A 24,604-nucleotide genomic window follows, 5' to 3' on the forward strand; every position below is an offset into this window, starting at 1 on the left:
CGCTCCCTCATTCTCTCTCTCTCTCGCTCCCTCATTCTCTCTCTCTCTCGCTCCCTCATTCTCTCGCTCCCTCATTCTCTCTCTCTCTCGCTCCCTCATTCTCTCGCTCCCTCATTCTTTCTCTCTCGCTCCCTCATTCTCTCTCTCTCGCTCCCACATTCTCTCTCTCTCACTCCCACATTCTCTCTCTCCCTCATTCTCTCTCTCTCTCTCGCTCCCACATTCTCTCTCTCTCTCGCTCCCACATTCTCTCTCTCTCTCGCTCCCACATTCTCTCTCTCTCGCTCCCTCATTCTCTCTCTCTCGCTCCCTCATTCTCTCGCTCCCTCATTCTCTCTCTCTCTCGCTCCCTCATTCTTTCTCTCTCGCTCCCTCATTCTCTTTCTCTCTCGCTCCCTCATTCTCTTTCTCTCTCGCTCCCTCATTCTCTTTCTCTCTCGCTCCCTCATTCTCTCTCTCTCTCACTCCCACATTCTCTCGCTCCCTCATTCTCTTTCTCTCTCTCTCCTCATTCTCTTTCTCTCTCGCTCCCTCATTCTCTCTCTCTCTCTCGCTCCCACATTCTCTCGCTCCCTCATTCTCTCTCTCTCCCTCATTCTCTTTCTCTCTCTCCCTCATTCTCTCTCTCTCTCGCTCGCTCCAACATTCTCTCGCTCCCTCATTCTCTTTCTCTCTCGCTCCCTCATTCTCTCTCGCTCTCGCTCCCACATTCTCTCGCTCCCTCATTCTCTTTCTCTCTCGCTCCCTCATTCTCTCTTTCTCTCAATCCCTCATTCTCTCGCTCCCTCATTCTCTTTCTCTCGCTCCCTCATTCTCTTTCTCTCGCTCCCTCATTCTCTCTTTCTCTCTCGCTCCCTCATTCTCTCTCGCTCCCTCATTCTCTCTCGCGCCCTCATTCTCTCTCACGCCCTCATTCTCTCTCGCGCCCTCATTCTCTTTCTCGCTTGCTCCCTTATTCTCACTTTCTCTCGCTCCCTTATTCTCACTTTCTCTCGCTCCCTCATCCTCTCTTTCTCTCGCTCCCTCATCCTCTTTCTCTCTCGCTCCCTCATTCTCTTTCTCTCTTGCTCCCTTATTCTCTTTCTCTCTCGCTCCCTCATTCTCTTTCTCTCTCACTCCCTCATTCTCTTTCTCTCTCGCTCCCTCATTCTCTTTCTCTCTCGCTCCCTTATTCTCTTTCTCTCTCGCTCCCTCTCGCCCTAATTTTCTCTTTCTCCCACATTCTCTCTCTTGCTCCCTCATTCTCTCTCTTGCTCTCATTCTCCATCTCTTTCTGTCTCTCTCCTCCTGATTCTCTCTCATAACTATTTATGAACCTTCTTCCACTATACACCGTGTGCTTCCTTCCCTCCATGTGTGTATTCCCAACTCATTTAATCCTCATCTAGCCGTGGATAATTCTTTACATATTATTGGGCCAAATGAATTGAACAGACCCTTTAATTCGACGTCTGTGAAACTTCTTCCTTCGTCTATTCGCTTCACAGCAGCTCAGGGCTTCTTATAGGACCTCAACATGTCTTTCTGACAGGATTAACAAGGCAACACATCCTGACCTTTCTCTTATTGTTTAGTTTGATAGCCAACACAGTGTGTATACAGAGATACACAATCACAGCAATCACAATCACTCCTGCAGTTGAACTGAAATATTTCACTCACACACACACACACACACACACGCGAGAGTAACTCAGTTCTGCAGATGTGAGCAAAGCTGTCATGCTGTTCAGAAGTGGAAATGTGGGAGGAAAAGAGAAACTTGTGGTCATCAGTAGAACAATGCTGACTCCAGGTAATACGTTGTGTGTTTAGATATTTCTTCCAAACTTTTCAGCAAACTGTTATTATGCGCCTGACTCACAGCACCTTCCAGTTGCAGGCAGCATGCTGTAGCTTCCAGGTCACAAGACACTAATTGCACACATGACGAGTAACCAGTCACGAAGCCCCAAGCTCGTTTCCATCCCCTGGGCTTTCAGTCCATACGGAGAAAACTGAAATACGAGATACAAGCTGGACGCTGAAAGGGAGAAAGTAAAAGAAAGGAAATTTATCCACACCCCAACATCAAGCCCTGGTTTGAAACATGAAGCAGTTTTAGAGGAACAGAGAGACACGTCCTGAGACAAGGAGTTTGTCTAGCTTTGGAAGGGTTCACAGAGTTTCTCAAGCATGCATGTTTCTCAGGCCAGTGATTCTGGATCGGACTGGGTGCCAGGATCCGAGAGGTATCATATGACACGATTGAAACTCTACAAAAATTCATAACGAGGCCAGTAATTTTGCTCTTGTTCTTGTGGCTGTAAGCATGGTGAACCACAATGTGAAAAATACTTGAGTCAATTATGTCAATCCACATGTGAAGACGCAGAAAAATAACTGACGATCAATGTCAGAAATAAATTTCAGGCTTTTATAAAATTCTCTGAAAACCTTTCACAAAAATTGCACAAATCTTTTGTCTTGAGCCAAAATCAAGAAGTATCCGGATCAGATAATCCACCGGTTTGAGCTTAAAATAAAAAAAAAAACGTGTCCTTGTGATTTCACCGATCCGCAAGAAAAAAAACTCTGCAAAATGCATTGCAAATTTTAAAGTAACTAAAAAAAAAATCCAACAAACGAGAGCATTCGTGGCCACAACGATGACAAAAAACCTGATGAAATCCTGGAGGGACTGACATTTGCTGAAGAATCCTTTTAAATAGGAGAAACCGTGCTGCTGTGGCATTAGTCACATCTGCAGCGTCAGTCTGTAAACAGCAGGTCATCCACCACCCACTCTGTGCAACTGGCAATTTATAGAGCTGAAGGAGGGAAAGGTAAGAGCTAGATACCCTCCAGGGCAGAACATCATCATCTAATAAAACCTGTGCTTTTAAATTCTTATCCTTAAACACACATTTGGATCAGCAATTTTTAGCTCCAATACTGTTCCCCACTCTGTGCCCAGGCTCCATGTAATCCTCTGATCAGTGTGTACCAGTGCTGGGGCATAAAAATCACTGCATTATTCTTCAGTGCAGAGGCTGAGATGTGCGAGAGTGGTTTAATTCATTGTATACCGCAGCAATCTGACACAGTTAAGGTATAAGCTACTTAAGCAAAAAAAAATAAAAAAAGTTCACATATTTTAGTATTTTTACAAAACAATTTCCTATCATCGCTTATATTACATCAGCTATATCAGTATTACTTCTTATTACTTCTCTCTCGAAGCTTAACTTATGTTAAACATCATCCTGGTTCTTGAGCCGTTAATTTTTTAGTGTTAAATTATGTGGCATGTCTCTACATAATTATAAGTGTATATAACTGTAAACTTAATGCTTACTCTAATGTACCTCTATATATGTATAGTGTCTGTACACACACTGTATATATTCTTGGTGACTGTTTAAATAAATTGTACATAATACACACATTTGCCCTCGCTTTATTTATTTGTTGTACATATATTCACATATTTAGCTGCACTTGCTCCTTTGCACAGTTTTCTATTTGCACTTCAGTTAGATGCAAATGGCTATCCATCCATCCATCCATCCATCCATCCACCAATCTATATAGATATATCCATATATTCATTCATCTATTGATATATCCATTCATCTATATATCCATCCAACCTTCTATATATCCATCCATCCTTCCACATTTGCATCCATCCATATATGCATCCATCCATCCATATATCCATCCATCCTTTCATATCTATTCATATATGCATCTATTCATCCATATATTTATCCATATATGCATCTATCCATCCATATATACATCCATTGATATATCCATCCATCCATCCATATATCCAGCCATTGGTATATCCATCCATATATACATCTATCCATATATCTGTCCATCTATTCATCCGTCCATCTATACATCAATGTCTCAGTCATTTATCTGTTGCTAAATAAACAATGTATTTGAGCCTGTGCATGAATATTAACCTACATTTTCCTTAAAGCCGGCACTACTTTTAAGTCACCAGGAGGTGGTTGCCATAGTAATAACGTTTATCAGTGGGCGGAGCAGTAAGCGTTTCATGTGCCACTAAAATGAAATACTCTGAAGGGAGATTTGGTGTTGAGTATAAAATTCAGCAGTGTTTATCTGCATCATATCAGCAGAAGGAGAAGCAGTGCTGCTCTTTTGCCACGAATCACGTCGCTCTACCGTCTTCAACCCCACAGGTAGTCGCTTACCAGTGAAGATCTTTAAGATGCTGTATAAAGTGCTGTGACAGGAAATAATTAGAGTTCCACAATTTTTTTTTATTACTATCTACGCCTTGGTGGTTGGTATGAGCTACACCTCTAACAGTGACAGTAAAAGCTCAGGCTCTACAAACATCTCAGTAGCTCTCAACATATCTAAAAAGTAAAAACACACAACTGTCTGATTCTGCATGAGCCACCAGAGCAAAGAAGAGACGAGCCGCAGGTCTGACACCAACGTGCCAGGGTCTAGCCGCTAGCACAAGGCGGTGTGTTTGTGCTGCGCTTCACTACAGAGGAATCAGACACACTGTGTACGACACATTGACCTCGACTTCACTTCTCTCTGCGTGTCTAATCTACCACAGAGAACCTGCTTCATGAATAGACAAAAGGTATAAGGTTTCATTAAAAAAAATAAATAAATCAGTGCAAATGACCACAATGGCTTTGTGAACTCAAAAAGAAACAGTTTTCCTTTTTTTTTTTTTTTGCCTGTGTAAGTAAAGCTCTTAAATGCTGTAATGGGATTTAATCTACAAAGGAACAGGGATATAATTCACACAAAGGGCTTACAGGAGATTAAATCTGTGGAAAAATTTTAAAATAACAGGAAACATTTTTTTACTAAATAAAAATATCAAAAAGTATTAATTATTATTGTTGTTGTTGTTATAATAATAATAATAATAATAATAATAATAATAATTATTATTATTATTATTATTATTATTATTTTACCTCACAAAACACTTCAACAACAAAAGCATTGTTTTTAGAAAAAAAAAAGTTTTTACTAGAACACAAATTTTTCCCCCCTTAATTCTGGACTGAGATAATAGTTCTAGATAATAAAATATATTTGAAATAATAATAATTTTATTTTTTTTAAATAATAATTATTATTATTTTTTTTTAATCCTTCCGTTTTTAGACTTCTCCATTATTTTGAGTCAATAATTACTGAGACGAGCTGCAGACAGAACTTATTACTCAATTATTACAAATCTACACACTGAACCTTCGAGTACTTTAACGCTCATTTCCCCCCGATCATTTTCCCAGAGCACTTGTGCGTGAATGAGCTCGACCCCGAGCGTAATCCTGCTCCTCCGACCCAACTGCTATTTTTCTGTACGTCCAACCTCGGCTTGGTCTTAAATCCTTTTTTGTGAATATGTGGTTTAACGAGGGTATTTAGGAGAACAGGGAACAAAAAAGCAACATGTAATTGAGAGCTTAAAATAAAAGAAACCAAAAAGATGCAATGTGCAGGAGTTTGTGGTGGTGAGGATTCGAGCTTGGAAGCCATTACAGGGTTATTAAGCAGGAAATAAATAGTACTAGAGCTGCAACAGGCAGCAATCAGAGGAACGAGGCTCTAAAAGGTTAATGGGTTCACACACACACATACACATATGCAGCTGTTATATATATATATAAAGCTGATTTCACGCAGCTTCTACTCAAATATGCTGATCCTCAAAGCATCATTCAAGCACATGGAGCACAAATGTCTTAACAGGCTTCAGGGAAAGGGAACTCCAGAAAACTAGACGAGGTTAAAAAGGAACTGTTTCCTCTGCAGTTCGTCTTTGAATCCTTCCAGGTTTTTTTTTTTGTGCTCCATGATATAGAACAAACAATACAACTCGCAGATTTATTTTATTGTTTTTTTGGAGCTTTTGTAGTTTTGTGGAAAACTTCCTACCAGAACAGGATTTTTCTTTTAAACTCCTACCAGAAAAAACATATATTATATATTAAAAGCGTATTTAGTTTCACCTTTTTTTTTACATAGTATATTAAAATATAATAAATATTTTAATATATGAAATATAATTAAAATCTGTAAAAAAAAAAAAGAAATAAATAAAATGAATAAATAAATACAAAAAATAATTTATTAAAATAAAAGAATTAATAAATAAATAAAGTACAAAAGAATTAAAAAAAAAAATTCTGGGTTATATTTATAGCCTCATGGCATCCTCAGAGTGCAACCAAGCGAACCGCTACTGATATATTCATTAATGAAGACTGAACGCTCCAGTGTAGATCTCTCTGGATAATGGCATCTGCTGTAAATGTAAACAAAATGACTTTGTAGGAAAGCTGTACTAGTGTCTGAATCACTGAAGAGGGCTGAATGCCTGTTGTGATGACGTCACATGGCACTGCAGAAAATCTGCGGTAATTAAGAATAATTTAAGTTCCTCTGATTATCAAGGAAGTTGGATTCTACTACTGTAAAAACCAGCTCCAACACTCCACTTTAATCTGATGGCAGTGGCTTAAAAAGAAAGCCTTCAGTAAATCTCAGAGCGGACGTTAGTCTCTGTTAGACTAAGCCGTGTCCAGGTCTAGAGTTTTTCTTATCCGCTGCTCATCAGATCCAAAGCAAAGCAATGCAGGGGCTTCTTCGGCTCGACTAAAATCCGATCTCTCCTTGGGAGGCCAGTTTGCCCTGAGGTCACACCTGACAGCTATTGTTTAAGTTCCCCAGCACAGCCACCAGACGGTTTACTGCCCGCCCTCCAGGAGCTTCGAATAAGCGAACTAAAGCGCGGCAAAGACGTCTCGCTCCATCCATCCAGACCTGGCACGAGCACACACCAGCTGTCCCGGCTCACAGCCTTACAGTCATTTCATTCAGATACAACATTGTGGGCTCTAACTGAATCTGAGTGAAGTGTAGCCAGGGGCAGGGAGGCAGTTTGTGGGGTAATTTGGAAATCAGCAGGCAACACACACACACACACACACGGTGAAATCACTTCGAACAGATTTAGCATCTAAACTGGCCGCAAAGGTCATCCAGTCACAGCTCAGGTCCAACAACCTGATGTTGTTTGAACCAAACAAGGTGAGTCTAGCAAGTTGTTGCTCCGACTAATTCATAAAGATTTCAGCTGAACTGCTTAACCCAAACTCTGTTCAAACTGCTTTTCAATTAATTAATGAAATCATATTTATGTTAGTTCAAAATGTGAACCGTTTCTGTTAAAATACGGGTGATGTTACGCTTCTTAGTTTGAATTCTGCTCGTTCGAACCACGTCATACGATACAACCAAGCAACTCAGCTTATGAACTCGCTTGTTACTTGTTAAATAACACAAAGCTCAGGTGCACACCATAAGCCTTCCCTTCTCTCTCACACATCTCTACATTGTTTCCTACTCATGTTTTCCTCCTATTATAATAATAATAATAATAATAATAATAATAATAATAATAATAATAGTAATTATTATTATTATTATTACTATTATTATTATTAATAATAATAATAATAATAGTAATAATAATAATAATAATAATAATAATAATAATAAAAATAAAAACAACCTTCGCCTTGCACCTCAGAAGTTGGGGGTTCGACTCCTGCCGGTGCTTCAGGGGTTTTCTCTCTATTCCAAAGACATGCACAAAGACATTGTATTGTATGCTGACTTTCCGTAGTGTGTGTGCGTGTGTGTGTGTGCCCTGTGATGGGTTGGCACCTTGTCCAGGATTTCCCCTGACTTGTGCTTTGAGCCTCCTGGGATAAACTCCAGGCTCTTTTTAAGTGACATTAAAATTGACTGGACGCATTATTATTATTATTATTATTATTATTATTATTATCATTATTATTAGCAGAGATATTATCTGTTCCTTCCCCAAATAATTCCTAATTTTCCTGCAACATTCTTCTTTTCTCAAGACGTACAAAATAATCCTGAGCGTGCATATGAAAACATTTGGGCTTGAACTCTTACTGGAGCGTCATATAACAAATTCCAGGAGGGGAAGAAAACCAACAGATTTTAGTTTCTTTTTACACACCATCAGTTAGAGCCATCATCCAGGAGGACACGCAGAGTAAACTCACTGCCAAAAGGCAAACCCAGCATCACTGACAAGTGAGCGCATGTTATTGCGTGTTGAGAAAGATCAGATCGCTTTCCAACCCCACATGCTGAAATCAAAGCGAGTGATGCAGTGGAGCTCCGGGTGATGTGACGAGAACATGTCAGCTGTTTTCACACTGATGACAGGCACCTCTTAACCCGCTCAAAAGCTCGCGGCAGCTGTCTCTGTGCCCACACAACAGAGCCGAGTGGCAGAGATGGGCACAATGTCCCTGTGTGTGTGTGTGTGTGTGTGTGTCTGTCTTTCTCGCTCTCTCTCTCCAGCCAAACTGCCATTTGCTTCATGCTGCTGGCAGATCCAGGCTGCGAGGGGATTCGAGGCCACAGTTGATTTACGATCTGCTCTCCCTACAGCATCTCCTTGTAAGGCAAATCCAGCCTCCCCCAGTACAGTCCAGACGTCTGCTCCCTTTCATAGGGTTAGACACTGATGCAGGACAGAACAACAGCACTACTCTGTCATCTCTGTCCACTTTCCTCTGTGCCCTACTGCAAACAGTCACCATGAGAGAAAGGAAAAAAGAAGCAAACAGCATGAGGGGAAAAAATGATCCATTTAAGAGCCTGGATGATATCAGTGATTAGTGGCTGTGGAGGGAAAAGCAGTACTCGTTCCCAGTGTAGATGAATAAAAACACATTCGTTACTATGCGGTTTGTAATGAAGCCGCTTCCTGTTGAATGTCTAGTGGTGTGATAAGAAGGGGCTGAACTGTGGGCATGGAAACGTGTCAGGAAACCTGCATCTGATGTGAGAGGAGGAAGAGAAGAGGGCGAGGCTTGAGATCAGGAAGAAGAGAGAAATGAGGAGATGGACTGATAGAGCCGAGCCGAGGAGAATGAGAGAAAGAGAGAGCGAGAGAGAGATAGAGAGAGAGAAATAATATAAATGTAACTCTTAAGTGATCTTAAGCATTATAATATACTGCAATCATAAATTACAACAGTTCAAGGATTAATCCAGGAATCTGATTGGTCGAGAGAAGTGCCTATATTTTCTAGACCCAAGAAAGAGAGAGAGAGAGAGAGAGAGAGAGAGAGAGAGAGAGAGTTTCATGGACAATCCACTCAGTCAATCAGTATCCATGCAGCTTTCCAGTAAAGCCAGCAGCATGTATGAACACATTAATTACACCCTTCAGCCCCCAAAACACCCCGAGTCCGTACGCTCGAAGCTGCAGCACTGAGCAAATAAGACCATACGTACGAGCCATCAATCATAGTGCCATAAAACTCTCAGGAGCTCTGCAGGGCTTTCATACTGTAACACAAACCTACAGCTGCCACTGAGCCCAGGACACACAAATCAGGTCAGGTTTCAATACGACTCTAATAGACCTAAAGATCGGAAGATGGAAAGAACCACAGAACCGGTGTCCTGTTTTCCTCTGACAACTGGAGAATAATTCATAATTTATGATAAATAAATAAATAAATAAATAAATACTTCTGATTTAAGCTACTCTTACTACTAATAATAATAATTACAATTCTTGTCATTATTTTAAGAATTTACTATTTTTTTTTTTATTTTTTTATTTGATATAGCGCATGATCCCAGCTCAAGACATTCTACGTTCCAAGCTAATACACATAGGAGAGGAAACGAATAACCAACAATAAACAAACAGACAAAATATACAAAATGTCAATCAGGGACAAAAAAATTACAAACAAACAAACAAACAAACAAATAAATAAATGAAAATATCCTTAGAGGAGAAGCTGAAGTACTGAATAAATAACTTTTACGCTGTGATTTTACAGTCTGGTCAGAGAGAGGTGATATTTCTGAGGTTATGGAGGAATGAATTCCAAAGTTTTGGACTGATGACGGGGGGCACGGTGACTTAGTGGTTAGCACGTTCGCCTCACACCTCCAGGGTCGGGGTTCGATTCCCGCCTCCACCTTGTGTGTGTGGAGTTTGCATGTTCTCCCCGTGCCTCGGGGGTTTCCTCCGGGTACTCCGGTTTCCTCCCCCGGTCCAAAGACACGCATGGTAGGTTGATTGGCATCTCTGGAAAATTGTCCCTAGTGTGTGATTGCGTGAGTGAATGAGAGTGTGTGTGTGTGTGTGCCCTGCGATGGGTTGGCACTCCGTCCAGGGTGTATCCTGCCTTGATGCCCAATGACGCCTGAGATAGGCACAGGCTCCCCGTGACCCGAGGTAGTTCGGATAAGCGGTAGAAGATGAATGAATGAATGAATGGACTGATGACGGATAACGACTACGGTGGAGAAGCATGCTTTACATTTTGAGCAAGTTTGTGTGGCCCATTATATTTTTTTAGACCCAGAATTATCATCTTTAGACAAAACAAAAACAGGATGTACAACAAGAAACCACTGACATACTGTAAATACCACCACTATGACTTCCAGCCAATCCAACACATCTACACACTGCGTCTACAAACATCAGCTCTAAAGAGCGACCAAATGTCATCCGAAGGCTAAAAACAAACCCTTAATAATATTTCAGGCGTTCTGTCGGTTCCGATTCAGCCCGATGCAGCAGTATGAAGTGTAAAGGTTACACGGTGCCAAAAGAATTGTCATAAATCTAGCATTTGGAAGATGTTTTGTCATCACGGTGCGATCAGACAGCATTACTGAACAATCTGAGGTTCTTACAATTTACACAAGATCTTTTAAAGAAGGCACTGGGGACTAAATTCCCATACAGATCTTATTATGATCGATTATGTGCCAGGAAAGAATGCAGCACTAATCCAATCTGCATTGTGTAAAAGTAGATCATTTATAACACACACACACACACACACACACACACACACACACACACACACACACCAAATTCCACATACCACATTCCAGTGAAACCTCTAAGCCTTTACTGACACTTCCACAGTGAGATGCATGCACACAGAAGACCACTGGGTTTTATTAACCGCACAGCTGACGTGTGTCTGTGAAAACAACATGTAAACACATGCAGAGAAAGGCGGCTCTGAGACGACGGACTAAAACCGACACCGACAGCGGTGGAAATCAGAACACAATCTAGATGCATGTCCTAACACATTGCATACAAATCACAACACTATGCATAACAAACAAAAAGCTAGCGCCAGTAATAATATAGAGGTTAATTTAGATGAAGGAGTTTATAAATGTTACATATTTATCCTGAACATCCTTGTGCATTAATATGAAGCTGCATTGTGCTCTAGAAATAAAATAAAATTGAATTGAATTGAAGATCAATACCAGGGATGGGACAATATCCTACGGGTGTATTCCATGTAACAAATATGAAATCACTTCTATTTATATTAATGTACATACAGGGTGTCTGATGATACTACTATATACTATACTACTATATACTATACTATTACTACATCTTCTTAACAAAACGTGACTTTATTTAAAGCTGGACAACATCCTCAGACGTCTGGTTTTCTGCGTGTAGTTCGACTGTGATTCAGACGTCTTTCTTTAAACCGTCTTTCTGCTCTTATCTTTTCCTCACAAACTTTCTTCTTTCATCAAAGGCGTTCTTCAAGGATATGTGTATAAACCATGTATGAGAGATTGCCGAAGACGTTTTGCTACAAAACGATTGTTTCCCCTGTGCACGGAGACTTCTGGGACATGGCTGTAATGGAATATTGTGCCGAGCAGGTGGGGAAAAAATGAGTTAGTTTGTTTTATGTGGTAAAAGTGATTGAATGTTACAAACAGATGCTGTGATGAATTTGGCTTGAATACGCATCATGTCATATATATATATATATATATATATATATATATATATATATATATATAGTTCCCTTTATAATATCTTACAATTATTAATCACCAGAATCAGGTCTGTTAGCAAGACCTGTAGTTTTAATCCAGTGTTTTCTTCCCTGTATTTATTTATTTATTAATTATTTTATTTATTTGTTTATTTATTTATTTTAAATAAATAGCATCATGTAAATTAGTTACAGAAAAAGAAAAAGAAAATTTATTCACACTAGAAAATCAATTTTATGGTATTTAAGAAGGGAAAAATAAATGTCCTGCAATTACAACACATTCTTTCCAAATGATTTCAAGGCCAGCACATGGTCTCGATTTAAACAAGAAAAAAATTAAAATGATTTCAGATCTCTAAATAAAAACACTGAAAGAAATAAAACCGTGGAGACGCTTTAAAAAACACCGCCTTGGTGTGGTGTAGTATTAAGTCTTAAAACACTACTGTAGAGATTATAATACGTAATTAAACGCTGTGCTGGACTGGAGATGGTCTCTGAGCTAATCTTAATAACAGCTCACTGCTTTCGTACACACAAAAGAGACAGTATTGTGGATCTTGTGTATATATTGTATAAGGTTTCAGGTTTATTAGAGACTAGTTTCATTCTGAGATTAAGAGCAGAAAATGAAGACTTTTATCTTTCTAGGTTTTCTTCACCTCCCTCCTGAAACCAGGCCCTGTACAATTATGTGATTTAGTGTTGTTTAAGTCTAAAGTTTTACTCTAAAAGGACAGAAAGACAGAAATGAACCAGCCTGTTCTTCCTCCAGCTTGTTCCTCACTTTAGATGCTGATTCAACAATAAAAGTGAAGCTCTCATGTATTCATAAGGACTTGATGGCTTAAGCTTTTGAAATATAAAACACAGTCTAAATGTGTTGTGTGTTATAAAAACAAACAAAAAAATGAAAACTGCTTTGATGTTCGTCTAGAACATCAAAGCAATTTCTACATCAACATCTCACTATTTCTAGACGAACATCGGAGCAATTTTCATTTTTTTGTTTGTTTTTATATCTCAAAAGCTTAAGCCATCAAGTCCTTATGAATACATGAGAGATTTAATTCGGCCGCAGAAGCAGAGATTTAATCCGGCTGCTGCAGCAGAGATTTAATCCGGCTGCTGCAGCAGAGATTTAATCCGGCTGCTGCAGCAGAGATTTAATCCGGCTGCTGCAGCAGAGATTTTGAGAGATTTAATCCGGCCGCTACAGCAGAGATTTAATCCGGTTGCTGCAGCAGAGATTTAATCCGGCCGCAGCAGCAGAGATTTAATCCGGCCGCTACAGCAGAGATTTAATCCGGTTGCTGCAGCAGAGATTTAATCCGGCCGCTGCAGCAGAGATTTAATCCGGCCGCTACAGCAGAGATTTAATCCGGCCGCTACAGCAGAGATTTAATCCGGCTGCTGCAGCAGAGATTTTGAGAGATTTAATCCGGCTGCTGCAGCAGAGATTTAATGTGCGCGTGCTCGTCTCATACTGACCTTTTTGTGTCTGTCTTTAAAAGGCAAAGCCGGCCATTGCATCTCCTGTAAGAAGTCCTGCCAGTGTTTCTGGTCCTGATCGGACGAGATGAAGACGATTTCCAGCTTGTCCTTGTGCTCAGAGGATGTTTTGAAGTGGCAGTAGAAGTCAGCCAGGCTGCTGTTGAACTGGCGGCTCGGCGCGTTCACGCTGCAGCCGAAGTACAGGCCGACCAGCGCGAGTCCGCTGCCCAGCGCGTGCACGTCCACCTCGGCTTTCTCTCCGGTGACGAGCCGCTCACCAAACAGACTCACCAGGAACTCCGACATCGCCGCTTACGGAGGACGCGCGCGTTTATTACCCCGTAGGTCGACCCACGAGCTCGGAATAAAACCTCAGCAGGCTTAACGTAAGCCGAACCGCCGTGGAGCCGCTTTATTTGTACACACACACGCACGCATACACACACACACACATACACACACACCGGGCTGGATACACTGAGTGCTGTTAAGGAATGCGCTCTGCTTTTAGACGCGTCTCCACAAACGGAGCTGCTACCGCCCTCTTTACTACACACTGCACAGGTGACACCTACCGGTCAATTCTGGTATTGCAGTCTTGTCAAGTCAAGTCAAGAAGCTTTGTTATATCAACCATACAACCCCTGGCAAAAAGTATGGAATCACCCTCTCAGAAGATGTTCATTCAAATGTTTAATTGTGTAGAAAAAAACACAAGCACAGATATGACACAAAACAATTTTCACTCAACAATCCAAACTTCTGGCTGTATAAAACAAAGAAAGATAATTATAGTCAATTACAACTGTTTTTACAGATCAAACAGAGGAAAAAAAATATGGAATCACACAAATCTGAGGAAAATTATATGGAGTCACCATGCAATCTGCATTTGTAAAACAAACACCTGTATCTGATTACAACTGCTAATTAGTCTGCAGTTAGAAAAGAGTGCTTGCACACATTAGTGATGTGTTGAACCAAGATGATCGACATGACTCATGGCTCCAACACGAGAGATGTCAGGTGAAACAAAGGAGAGGATTATCAAACTTCTCGAAGAAGGTAAATCTTCACGGAATGTTGCAAAAGATGTTGGTTGTTCCCAGTCAGCTGTGTCTAAAATCTGGACCAAGTACAAATCAAATGGAAAGGTTGTAAAAATGGAAGCGTACTGGTAGACCAAGAAAGACATCAAAGCGCCAAGACAGAAAACTTAAAGCAATATGCCTTGAAAACAGAAAATGCACAACAAAACAAATGGGCAGAAAGTGGAGTCAATGTCTGTGACCGGACTGTAAGAAATCGCCTAAAAGAAATGGGATTTACATACAGAAAAGCCAAACGAAAACCACCATTAACATCTAAACAGAAAAAAAACAAGGTTTCAGTGGGCTAAAGAAAGACAATCTTGGACTGTGGATGACTGGATGAGAGTTGTATTCAGTGATGAATAACGAGTCTGCATTGGGTAGGGTGATGATGCTGGAACCTCTGTTTGGTGCCGTTCCAGTGAAATTTATAAAGACAACTGCCTGAAGAAAACATGCACATTTCCGAAATCATTAATGATATGGGGTTGTATGTCAGGTAAAGGTATGGGAGAGATGACAGTCATTACATCTTCTATAAATGCACAAGTTTATGTTGAGATTTTGGACACTTTTCTTATTCCATCAATTGAAAGGATGTTTGGTGATGGTACAGTAGCATCATTTTTCAGGATGATAATGCATCGTGTCATAGGGCAAAATCTGTGAAAACATTCCTACAGGAAAGACATACAGTATAATGTCAACGGCATGGCCTGTAAATAGTCCGGACCTCAATCCAATTGAAAATCTGTGGTGGAAATGAAATAAAATGGTCCACAACAAGGCTCCAACCTGCAAAGCTGATCTGGCAACTGCAATAAGACAAAGCTGGAGACAGATTGATGAAGTTTACTGTTTGTCATTAGTTAAATCCAGGCCTCAGAGAATTCAAGCTGTTATAAAAGCCAGAGGTGGTGCAACAAAGTACTAGTAGTGTTTTTATTTGGTGACTCCATATAATTTTCCTCAGATTTGTGTGATTCCATATTTTTTTTCCTCTGTTTGATCTGTAAAAACAGTTGTAATTGACTATAGTTATCTTTCTTTGTTTTTTTTAAGTGTTTTATACAGCCAGAAGTTTGTATTGTTGAGTGAAAATTGTTTTGTGTCATATATGTGCTTGTGTTTTTTTTCTACACAATTAAACATTTGAATGAACATCTTTTGAGAGGGTGGATTCCATATTTTTTGCCAGGGGTTGTATATAGCTGATGAGCTACACAGTGAAATGAGACAACGTTTCTCCAGGATCATGGAGCTACATAGAACAAAGACAAAGGACTTAGAAAGTTAGTCCTAGATACATAAAGTGCATCTGTGCAAACAGTGCAGGACAAGACAGTGCAGGACAAGACAGTGCAGGACAAGACAAACAACACAGTGCAGGACAAGACAGTGCAGGACAAGACAGTGCAGGACAAGACAAACAACACAGTGCAGGACAAGACAGTGCAGGACAAGACAAACAACACAGTGCAGGACAAGACAAACAAGACAGTGCAGGACAAGTCAAACAAGACAGTGCAGGACAGTGCAGGACAAAAGACAGTGCAAACAAAAAATTCCAAGACATTAAACAAAAGACAATACAAAAAAGACAATACACGAAAGACAATAAACAGAGACAACACCGACCAGTGTAAATACTGTATGTTCAACAATATAGCGTGCAGTAATACTATAATGAACACAGTTTTATAGCAGCAGGTCCCTGAGATAATGTGAAGAATTGTGCAAAACAGCAAAGGACTGAAATGTTAGACAGTATGTGCAAAGAGCAAAAAAGTGTGCAAAAACAGCATGTAAACAGGTTGATGGATTTAAACAGCATGTAACCATGTAATCTCACACCAAAACCTCATTGAAGTGATTAAACTCACAGATATCACTTTAAAGTAAGCCTGTGCAATTAAAACAGGTTCAATCTTAACATCCTGACAACTGTACAAAGTGCAAAGACGAAATTGGTACTTTTCCACTGTCTATGGGAATGTAAAGAGCTTCAAAGATTTTGGAAGGAAATTCTTACTATGATTGGTCAGTTAATTGGAGATAATGTTCCTCTTAAACCAAAACTGTGTGTATTCCATATATACCCAATAAATTTGGTCGTAAATGCAAGAAAACGTAAAATTAATAGACTTTAGTTTGCTACAGGACACTCAAAGACCCTCTTCTAACCAGTGGATCAAGGAAATGTCCTCAAATCTTGCTTTGGAAAAACTGACATTTGCTATCAAAGGAAAGTTAAATGACTTTTATAACACTGAACTCCTTTTCTAGTGGAATACACGGAATTGCTGCAATTTTTTAAGTTATCACTGTATTATCAAAATATTCTCACTCTCTCACTCGTTTACTACCACTTGTCCGAACTACCTCGGGTCACGGGGAGCCTGTGCCTATCTCAGGCGTCATCGGGCATCAAGGCAGGATACACCCTGGACGGAGTGCCAACCCATCACAGGGCACACACACACACTCTCATTCACTCACGCAATCACACACTACGGACAATTTTCCAGAGATGCCAGTCAACCTACCATGCATGTCTTTGGACCGGGGGAGGAAACCGGAGTACCCGGAGGAAACCCCCGAGGCACGGGGAGAACATGCAAACTCCACACACACAAGGTGGAGGCGGGAATCGAACCACCAATCTCATTTAAATGTATTTTTATGTAATCTAATCTATTTATTTATTTTATGTTCCAATTGTAATTGTTCATTTTGATATTTAATTTCTTGTGGGTTTTTTTTTTTTTTTTTGTCTTGATGTGGAAAAAACTTAAAAATAGTAAAAAAAAGTAAGCCATTTGCACCAGAAATCTTGGAGCTTGAGCATCAGATTTAACATCTATAACATCTTGTAGCTGACTGAACACATCTACATACCCAGCATTTAACAGACGCTCTTATATCCAGAGTATTTTATACATCTGAGCAGTAGGGTTGAGGGTTTTTTTGAGGGTTAAGGGCCTTGCTTAGGGGCCCAGCAGTGGCAGCCTGGTGGATGTGGGAATCGAACTCACAACCTTCTGCTTGGTAGCCCAGCACCTTGAACCACTAGGCTACAACATCTCACAAATCCCAACAGCCCACTCCTCAAATCTACTAGAAAATCTTCCCTAAACAGTGGAGATTATTCATTCACTCACTCATTTTCTACCGCTTATCCGAACTACCTCGGGTCACGGGGAGCCTGTGCCTATCTCAGGCGTCATCGGGCATCAAGGCAGGATACACCCTGGACGGAGTGCCAACCCATCGCAGGGCACACTCATTCACTCACGCAATCACACACTAGGGACAATTTTTCCAGAGATGCCAATCAACCTACCATGCATGTCTTTGGACCGGGGGAGGAAACCGGAGCACCCGGAGGAAACCCCCGAGGCACGGGGAGAACATGCAAACCCCACACACACAAGGTGGAGGCGGGAATCGAACCCCGACCCTGGAGGTGTGAGGCGAACGTGCTAACCACTAAGCCACCATGCCCGTGGAGATTATTATAACTGCTAAATAAATGTTGGGATTAAGATGTTCAAAAGCAGACATGGGTGTCATGGTCACATGTCCACAAAGTTTCTTCACATCGTTAGAGCGGTGGGAAAGACACGATCCCGAGCCCTTGGAGCAGAGAGGGTTAATGGCCCGACTGCTGTGCTGAAGTTTGAACCCCCAACCTTCTGATCAGTAACCCAGAGCCGCAACTTCCCATTAATGTAAACCATTTGCAGACAATGCAGAACCAGAGCTACATCCACCCACCCACCCACCCACCCACCCCAGCAACGGTATGTTCAGCCTGTTCTAATCAGGTTCTGCAGTCTGATAGCTAAAACCGAGAGTCTCAGGACAAGTTTCTTCCCTCAGTCCAATAAACTCCTTAATACAGACAGGGTATGTCCATCATACACAGTGTGTACTCCATACCATAGTACTCCATACTGCACACTGCACTTTACAGTTACTACATAGAAACCAAGCAGCATGTTAAATACATTAATTTCCATTCTGTAACATTCTGAAACCGTTACATCACATTCTATTATCTCTTCTTATTTCTGTTCATTTTTCTTTAACTTTTATTTACATGCACAATATAAGGAGTAGGCCAGGTTTTCATTTTACTGCAAGTAATATCCTGTATGTAACCGTGTACATGACAAATAAAAAGCATTAACACTGAATCATTAAGCCGAGCATCAGCGAGAACCGCCGTCGTCTCCACGACTTACGTCAGCAACTTCAATGTAAATTTCAACTTCTATGTACTCTGTTATGTTAGCATGTCAAGGTAAATAATTCTCGACATGCACCATTTGAGGAGAACCTGTAGGAGCATCATTCATTCATCACACATTCATCAGGATAGCGCAGGATCTGGAGCCTATCCCAGGAACACCGGGGCAAAGGTTGGGCAACTGTGCCATGCAAACACATTCACACACTCAATCACAATTAAGGGCAATTTAACCTGCACATGAATACAGAGAACATGTGCAGCAGATAGAATCCCAAATTCAGAATCCAACTGGGGACTTTTGTCTTTTTTTCACAATTTATTTATTTATATTAAAATATGTATTAGTGTTTCTGCATTTCACTATTTTTGATCACTGGTATTTGCACTGCGTATATAAACGCTGTATTTAAACTACGGCCTAATGGTTAGAGAGTTTGACTCCTAACCCTAAGGTTGTGGGTTCGAGTCTCGGGCCGGCAATACCACGACTGAGATGCCCTTGAGCAAGGCACCGAACCCCCAACTGCTCCCCGGGTGCCGCAGCATAAATGGCTGCCAACTGCTCCGGGTGTGTTCACTGCTGTGTGTGTGTGTTCACTGCTGTGTGTGTGTGTTCACTGCTGTGTGTGTGTGTTCACTGCTGTGTGTGTGTGCACTTTGGATGGGTTAAATGCAGAGAACAAATTCTGAGTATGGGTCACCGTACTTAGCCGTATGTCACGTCACTTCACCTGCCCAATCTGTGTAAGTAGATGAATGTATTCTGTGTGTTTAACCCCATTTTCCTCCCCATTTTCTCTCAAGATAAATAAAGTACCTTTAGCAATTCCTGTTCATTTACAGCCCGCTAATTTATGGACTGGCACTGCGTAAAAATAATTAGCAGTAAATTCTTGAGGTTTCTTGAGTAGCTGATCGTGTTGAAACGTTTCTTGGCTGATTGGAGCGCTAGATATCAGCCACTTCTTCCTCTTAAAGAATGTTTTTGGAATAGTTTAAGCCTCATTGTTCATTACAAACCTTTATAGCGCATTTCATATTCGAAGCTCTTAAATATCACTTATTGCTGTACTTCTTGTCTTTGGGACCCGTTCGTCGTTTAACAGTTTGCACAAACTCATGAAATCAATTTTTATGATATTTAAACATGTAAGACACTAAACACAGGACTATTTAACTTATTGCACATTTGTAAAGAGTCCAGTGTTGGATTTTTTAGCATCTATGAACAGATTTAGGGGGACACGGTGGCTTAGTTGTTAGCACGTTCGCCTCACACCTCTAGGGTCGGGGTTCGATTCCCGCCTCCACCTTGTGTGTGTGGAGTTTGCATGTTCTCCCCGTGCCTCGGGGGTTTCCTCTGGGTACTCCGGTTTCCTCCCCCGGTCCAAAATACATGCATGGTAGGTTGATTGGCATCTCTGGAAAAATTGTCTGTAGTGTGTGATTGCGTGAGTGAATGAGAGTGTGTGTGTGTGTGCCCTGCGATGGGTTGGCACTCCGTCCAGGGTGTATCCTGCCTTGATGCCCGATGACGCCTGAGATAGGCACAGGCTCCCCGTGACCCGAGGTAGTTCGGATAAGCGGTAGAAAATGAGTGAATGAATGAATGAATGAACAGATTTATCGTACGTCTATTGGATACCAGCCGAATAAAAAAGACACAAATGAAGAACTAATCATCAAATCAGTAGCATTGACTCTGATAAGTTCACAAGCATTTTATTTTGTGCACGAGTACAAATGACATTCTATGGTTGCAAATGATTTCACATTTCTCACTAATAAATAAATGGAATATTTTGTCTGTGCTTGTGATTTTGTGAGCACAAGCGACCTTTTCCAAACCAATCAAAGCTTTTAGAGACAGACTCGAGATACAGAATGAGACGTTACCCTTCACCTCACAGTGAACACAATGTCTTTATATATCTGATCGTACTGAAGCAAAACATAAAAAAAATGTTGTCATTATGCGTCAAAAACATCAGCAAGAGGCGTTAATCTTCTGTGAACATCATGCGCACCAGGTCCGCGCTGAAACACTGCTCCTCCACCAGCTTCTGCGGCTACAGGAAGCGTATAACACGTTATCGTTATTTATACACGACACACCATCATTACGCATAATGTTATAATAACACAGCAATTATTCCGAATTTGATATCAGAACCCTGATAAGGGAAAATAAACATACTGTGCCGTAGCGTAGGAGAGTAGGAACTCCAGTCAGTTTTAGAGTCTTCTTAAAATCGTTGCTTGGATCTTTCCAGCTTGGAGGAGAAGAAGAAGGATTTTACTGAAGGGATCATTTTAATACATCTATTATATTTACACAAGACACAAAACTAGAAAACACCGAACAGTTGATAGAACTTTTACATTGAACTAAACCCAAGACATTTGAGTAACAAACGTGAAAAGACTGATCGACAAAATGCTGTTTTCTTCACGAACACACTGTAACTCATTTAGGGAGTTTGTTTGAATAAGAAACATCTGCTCTGTAAGACTCATAAGTAGGTTTTGTGCCAACATTAAACGATCTACATGTTTACCTGCATCTGGCTTTGTTGAGCTGTGTTTTAACTGCAAAGGAAGCTTTGGGAAATCTGTTTTATTTAATATTACAGTTGACTAAATAGTAATATACGGCCTTGTCTGTTAGGTTCCACAGACAATTTTGTACCTAGTAACAATCATTCATTCATTCATCTTCTACCGCTTATCCGAACTAACTCGGGTCACGGGGAGCCTGTGCCTATCTCAGGCGTCATTGGGCATCAAGGCAGGATACACCCTGGACGGAGTGCCAACCCATCACAGGGCACACACACACACTCTCATCACACAATCACACACTACGGACAATTTTCCAGAGATGCCAATCAACCTACCATGCATGTCTTTGGACCGGGGGAGGAAACCGGAGTACCCGGAGGAAACCCCCGAGGCGCGGGGAGAACATACAAACTCCACACACACAAGGTGGAGGCGGGAATCGAACCCCCAACCCTGGAGGTGTGAGGCGAACGCGCTAACCACTAAGCCACCGTGCCCCCTTTATATGTGATTTAATATCTGAAATATTATTATTAAAATGATCATAATCATAATCAATAATCATTATTATTGATAGTTGTAGTAACAGAAGGAGAGCCCCCAGATGGTCAATCCCATGCTCTCATTGAAGCGGCCCGGGTTCGAGGGAGCTCAGCCAGCCGCTGACGAGTTAACTCTCATTATCGTTCCTGAGCCCGGATAAAAATGAAAAGTGGTGTCAGCAAGGGCATCCGGCGTAAAACCTGTGCCAAATCTAATATGCGGCCCAAATGATCCAATGTGGTGACCCTGTATAAGGAGCAGCCGAAGGAACAATAATAATAAAAAGTAGTAGTAGTAGTAATCTAAATATTACTCATTATTTATTTCTAGTAATTGTATCGTCATTATTCTCGTTCACGACGCAGTAAAATGTTCATTTGTTTATTCAAATTTTATCTAAAATTTTTATCCAATTAAATCTAATTCAAAACGTACATAGATTCCATCCAAATATTATTTATCCTCTTTCGAGTGACCAAGAAAGAAAAGTAAAGTCGCTCTATTACAGGTCTATGACAATTTGTTCACCTTTCTAGATGTTGTGCTAGAAAGTGGTCAAAAATAGAAAATGGACCGAGTGCAAATAGAGGCCTAGTGGGGCAGGTATCACACTGCCACATCCTCATGGGAGGAACAGCAATCAGGGTAGTTAATGACAGGGGTGACAGAGGTGCGGTTTCACACCAAACCGGACTGGTTTATGAATAAGCTACGACTACCAAGATTCCCGTTTTATAACAAATAATATGTCTATGATGTAAAATCTATATTTATTTTTAATAACTGCTGCAAAGACTGAGACAGGAGCAGAAGTGTATAATGTCCATACACCAGCAATAAATCTGTTTCCTACATAATGTCTATGAAAAATTAGGAACAAAGTGTCTCCTGTTTGTAATTTGTGGCAAATTTTCAGAGCTTCGATTCAAGACTTTTTGTGAGACTGGGAATTTTGCTGAAAGCTTGATTATTTAACAAAGTTAGATCCAAAGCAGCTCAAACAAAATGAGCTGCCAGACCGTACACATTATAATTACATCAAACATTCACTAGATCGTGTCTTATAGCACAGGTTCAACTGTATTTTTCTGAGATTATGTCGTCGTTCTTCAGCAAAACCTGCATTCACTGGCTGATGCTGATGGAGTACAGTGATAGTTAGGATGCATGTTGAACATTAAGCTACGTGAAATAATGTACCGTCTATAAACGAGTAACTCACTATGGCCGGTCTCCCACTTGGCAGTAAATGAAAACGGAGCCTTCGGGAAGATGAGCCATTTCCCCTCGAACCACAGGTTCAGCTGGAGGCAAAAAGAGACGAAAGATTTACATGCCATTTGTATTTCGATCGAAAAATAAGGCAAATATTTTCCAGTTGCTGCTAAACGTCTAATTAAAACGATCCTCACTCTAGTATATATATATAACTAAGATTCTGGATACTATAAATAGGAGCGATGGTGTTTATTTAGATTGAATTTAGACAATTCTGTAGAGTTTTATTAGTTTAGGGCTGTTAACGTAAACATTTTTACTAAACAGAAACATTTAGATGAGTAATGAACAACCAGAGAAGATGGTGGAAAAGAGAAGTCATGAGGAATAAAGCTGAGCCCAAATTACACAGTGCATCATTACAGTAAACAATTCAAAAATAGAGGAACATTTATGTTGTTATGTTTCATCAGTGTTTCTGATTAGGAAATCTAGATTTCCTGTTTGGTTCAGAGATTCTGCATTTAAGCATTCAATGTTAAACCTCCCCTGTATCCTCTAAATGAGCACAATTTAGAGCAGAAACCATGAAATATCAGCTGAGAAGTTCTCACCTTTCACACAGTCTGGACACCAGCTTTTCCCTTGCTTATCTTTGTCACCACTGAAATAAACAAAAACATCTTTTCCTTTTCTCTCATCTACAGCTTTGGAAAATTCTTCATAACCATGAACACTAACTTCCTCATATTTAGCCATGTTACTAAACAGTCAGGAGTATTTAATGTTTAATGTGTCTAGAGTAAGATATGAGGTTAAAGTCTGTGTGTCAAATCTCAAATACCTCACTGAGGACTGTGTAGTGCACTATGTAGGGCACACACTCTGCACTTTAAGCACTATATAGTGCACTTATATAGGGAGCAGGGAGTTATTTAGGTGTGAAGTCAGATGCAAGAATATAAATGACTCGACTTCAGGAAATCCGTTCTGTTTCATAATAAAAGTTCGTACATAGATTTTTTTTTTTTTTTTTTTTTTGCAAAATCACTCTTAAATATTAACCATTTTATTTAGGCCTCATGATTATTACAGGTAGCTAGAATTAAATGCAATTCAATTCAATTTGATTTGATAGGCACTTTTATATAAATTTAGGATGTACATTTTAATCGCATATTTATCCGTAATGAGCGTAGTGAGGAAAAATCCCCATGTGATCATTTTCCTTCTATAACCGTGTACTGTATAATCAAAAAAGTGCAAGGTATCAACTGTTCACTGATGGAGACTTGAGTGCAAAACATCAGTTCGCATCGGTTGCAGTTCACAGCCATCTTTATCGAAATCAGCACAATTTCATGCAGAAATCGAGCATGTTTATCGAAATCAGACATCTTTATCGAAATCAGCAATCAAGCATGTTTATCCACAGCATCTCCGGTCACAGTAAATCTCAATGCTCTTCAGGCTGTGTTCTCCCTGCTGTGTTCACTGCTGCTGAGTTCTGCTCCAACGCTTGTTCCCTG

General features: G+C 40.4%; 2 protein-coding genes across 2 annotated transcripts in view; both read right to left on the reverse strand.

Annotated features, from left to right (window-relative positions):
- nxn (nucleoredoxin) overlaps nt 1-13,912 on the reverse strand; it is an 82,674-nt gene extending 68,762 nt beyond the window's left edge. Inside the window, exon 1 of the mRNA XM_060887917.1 lies at nt 13,404-13,912. Coding sequence (XP_060743900.1) covers nt 13,404-13,712 — 309 coding nt within the window. The 5' untranslated portion in view covers nt 13,713-13,912. The remainder of the gene's footprint in view (nt 1-13,403) is intronic.
- A 6,546-nt stretch (nt 13,913-20,458) lies between these two features.
- On the reverse strand, nt 20,459-23,903 carry txndc17 (thioredoxin domain containing 17). Its single transcript, XM_060888014.1, has 4 exons — nt 23,690-23,903; nt 23,080-23,161; nt 20,950-21,025; nt 20,459-20,821 (listed from the first exon to the last, which is right to left on the reverse strand). The coding sequence occupies exons 1-4, from the start codon at nt 23,832-23,834 to the stop codon at nt 20,753-20,755; spliced, it is 372 nt and encodes a 123-aa protein (XP_060743997.1). The 5' UTR covers nt 23,835-23,903; the 3' UTR covers nt 20,459-20,752.
- Nucleotides 23,904-24,604: the final 701 nt, after the last annotated feature.

The sequence above is a fragment of the Tachysurus vachellii genome, chromosome 15 (assembly GCF_030014155.1).
Source record: "Tachysurus vachellii isolate PV-2020 chromosome 15, HZAU_Pvac_v1, whole genome shotgun sequence".
NCBI classification, from domain to species: Eukaryota; Metazoa; Chordata; class Actinopteri; order Siluriformes; family Bagridae; genus Tachysurus; species Tachysurus vachellii.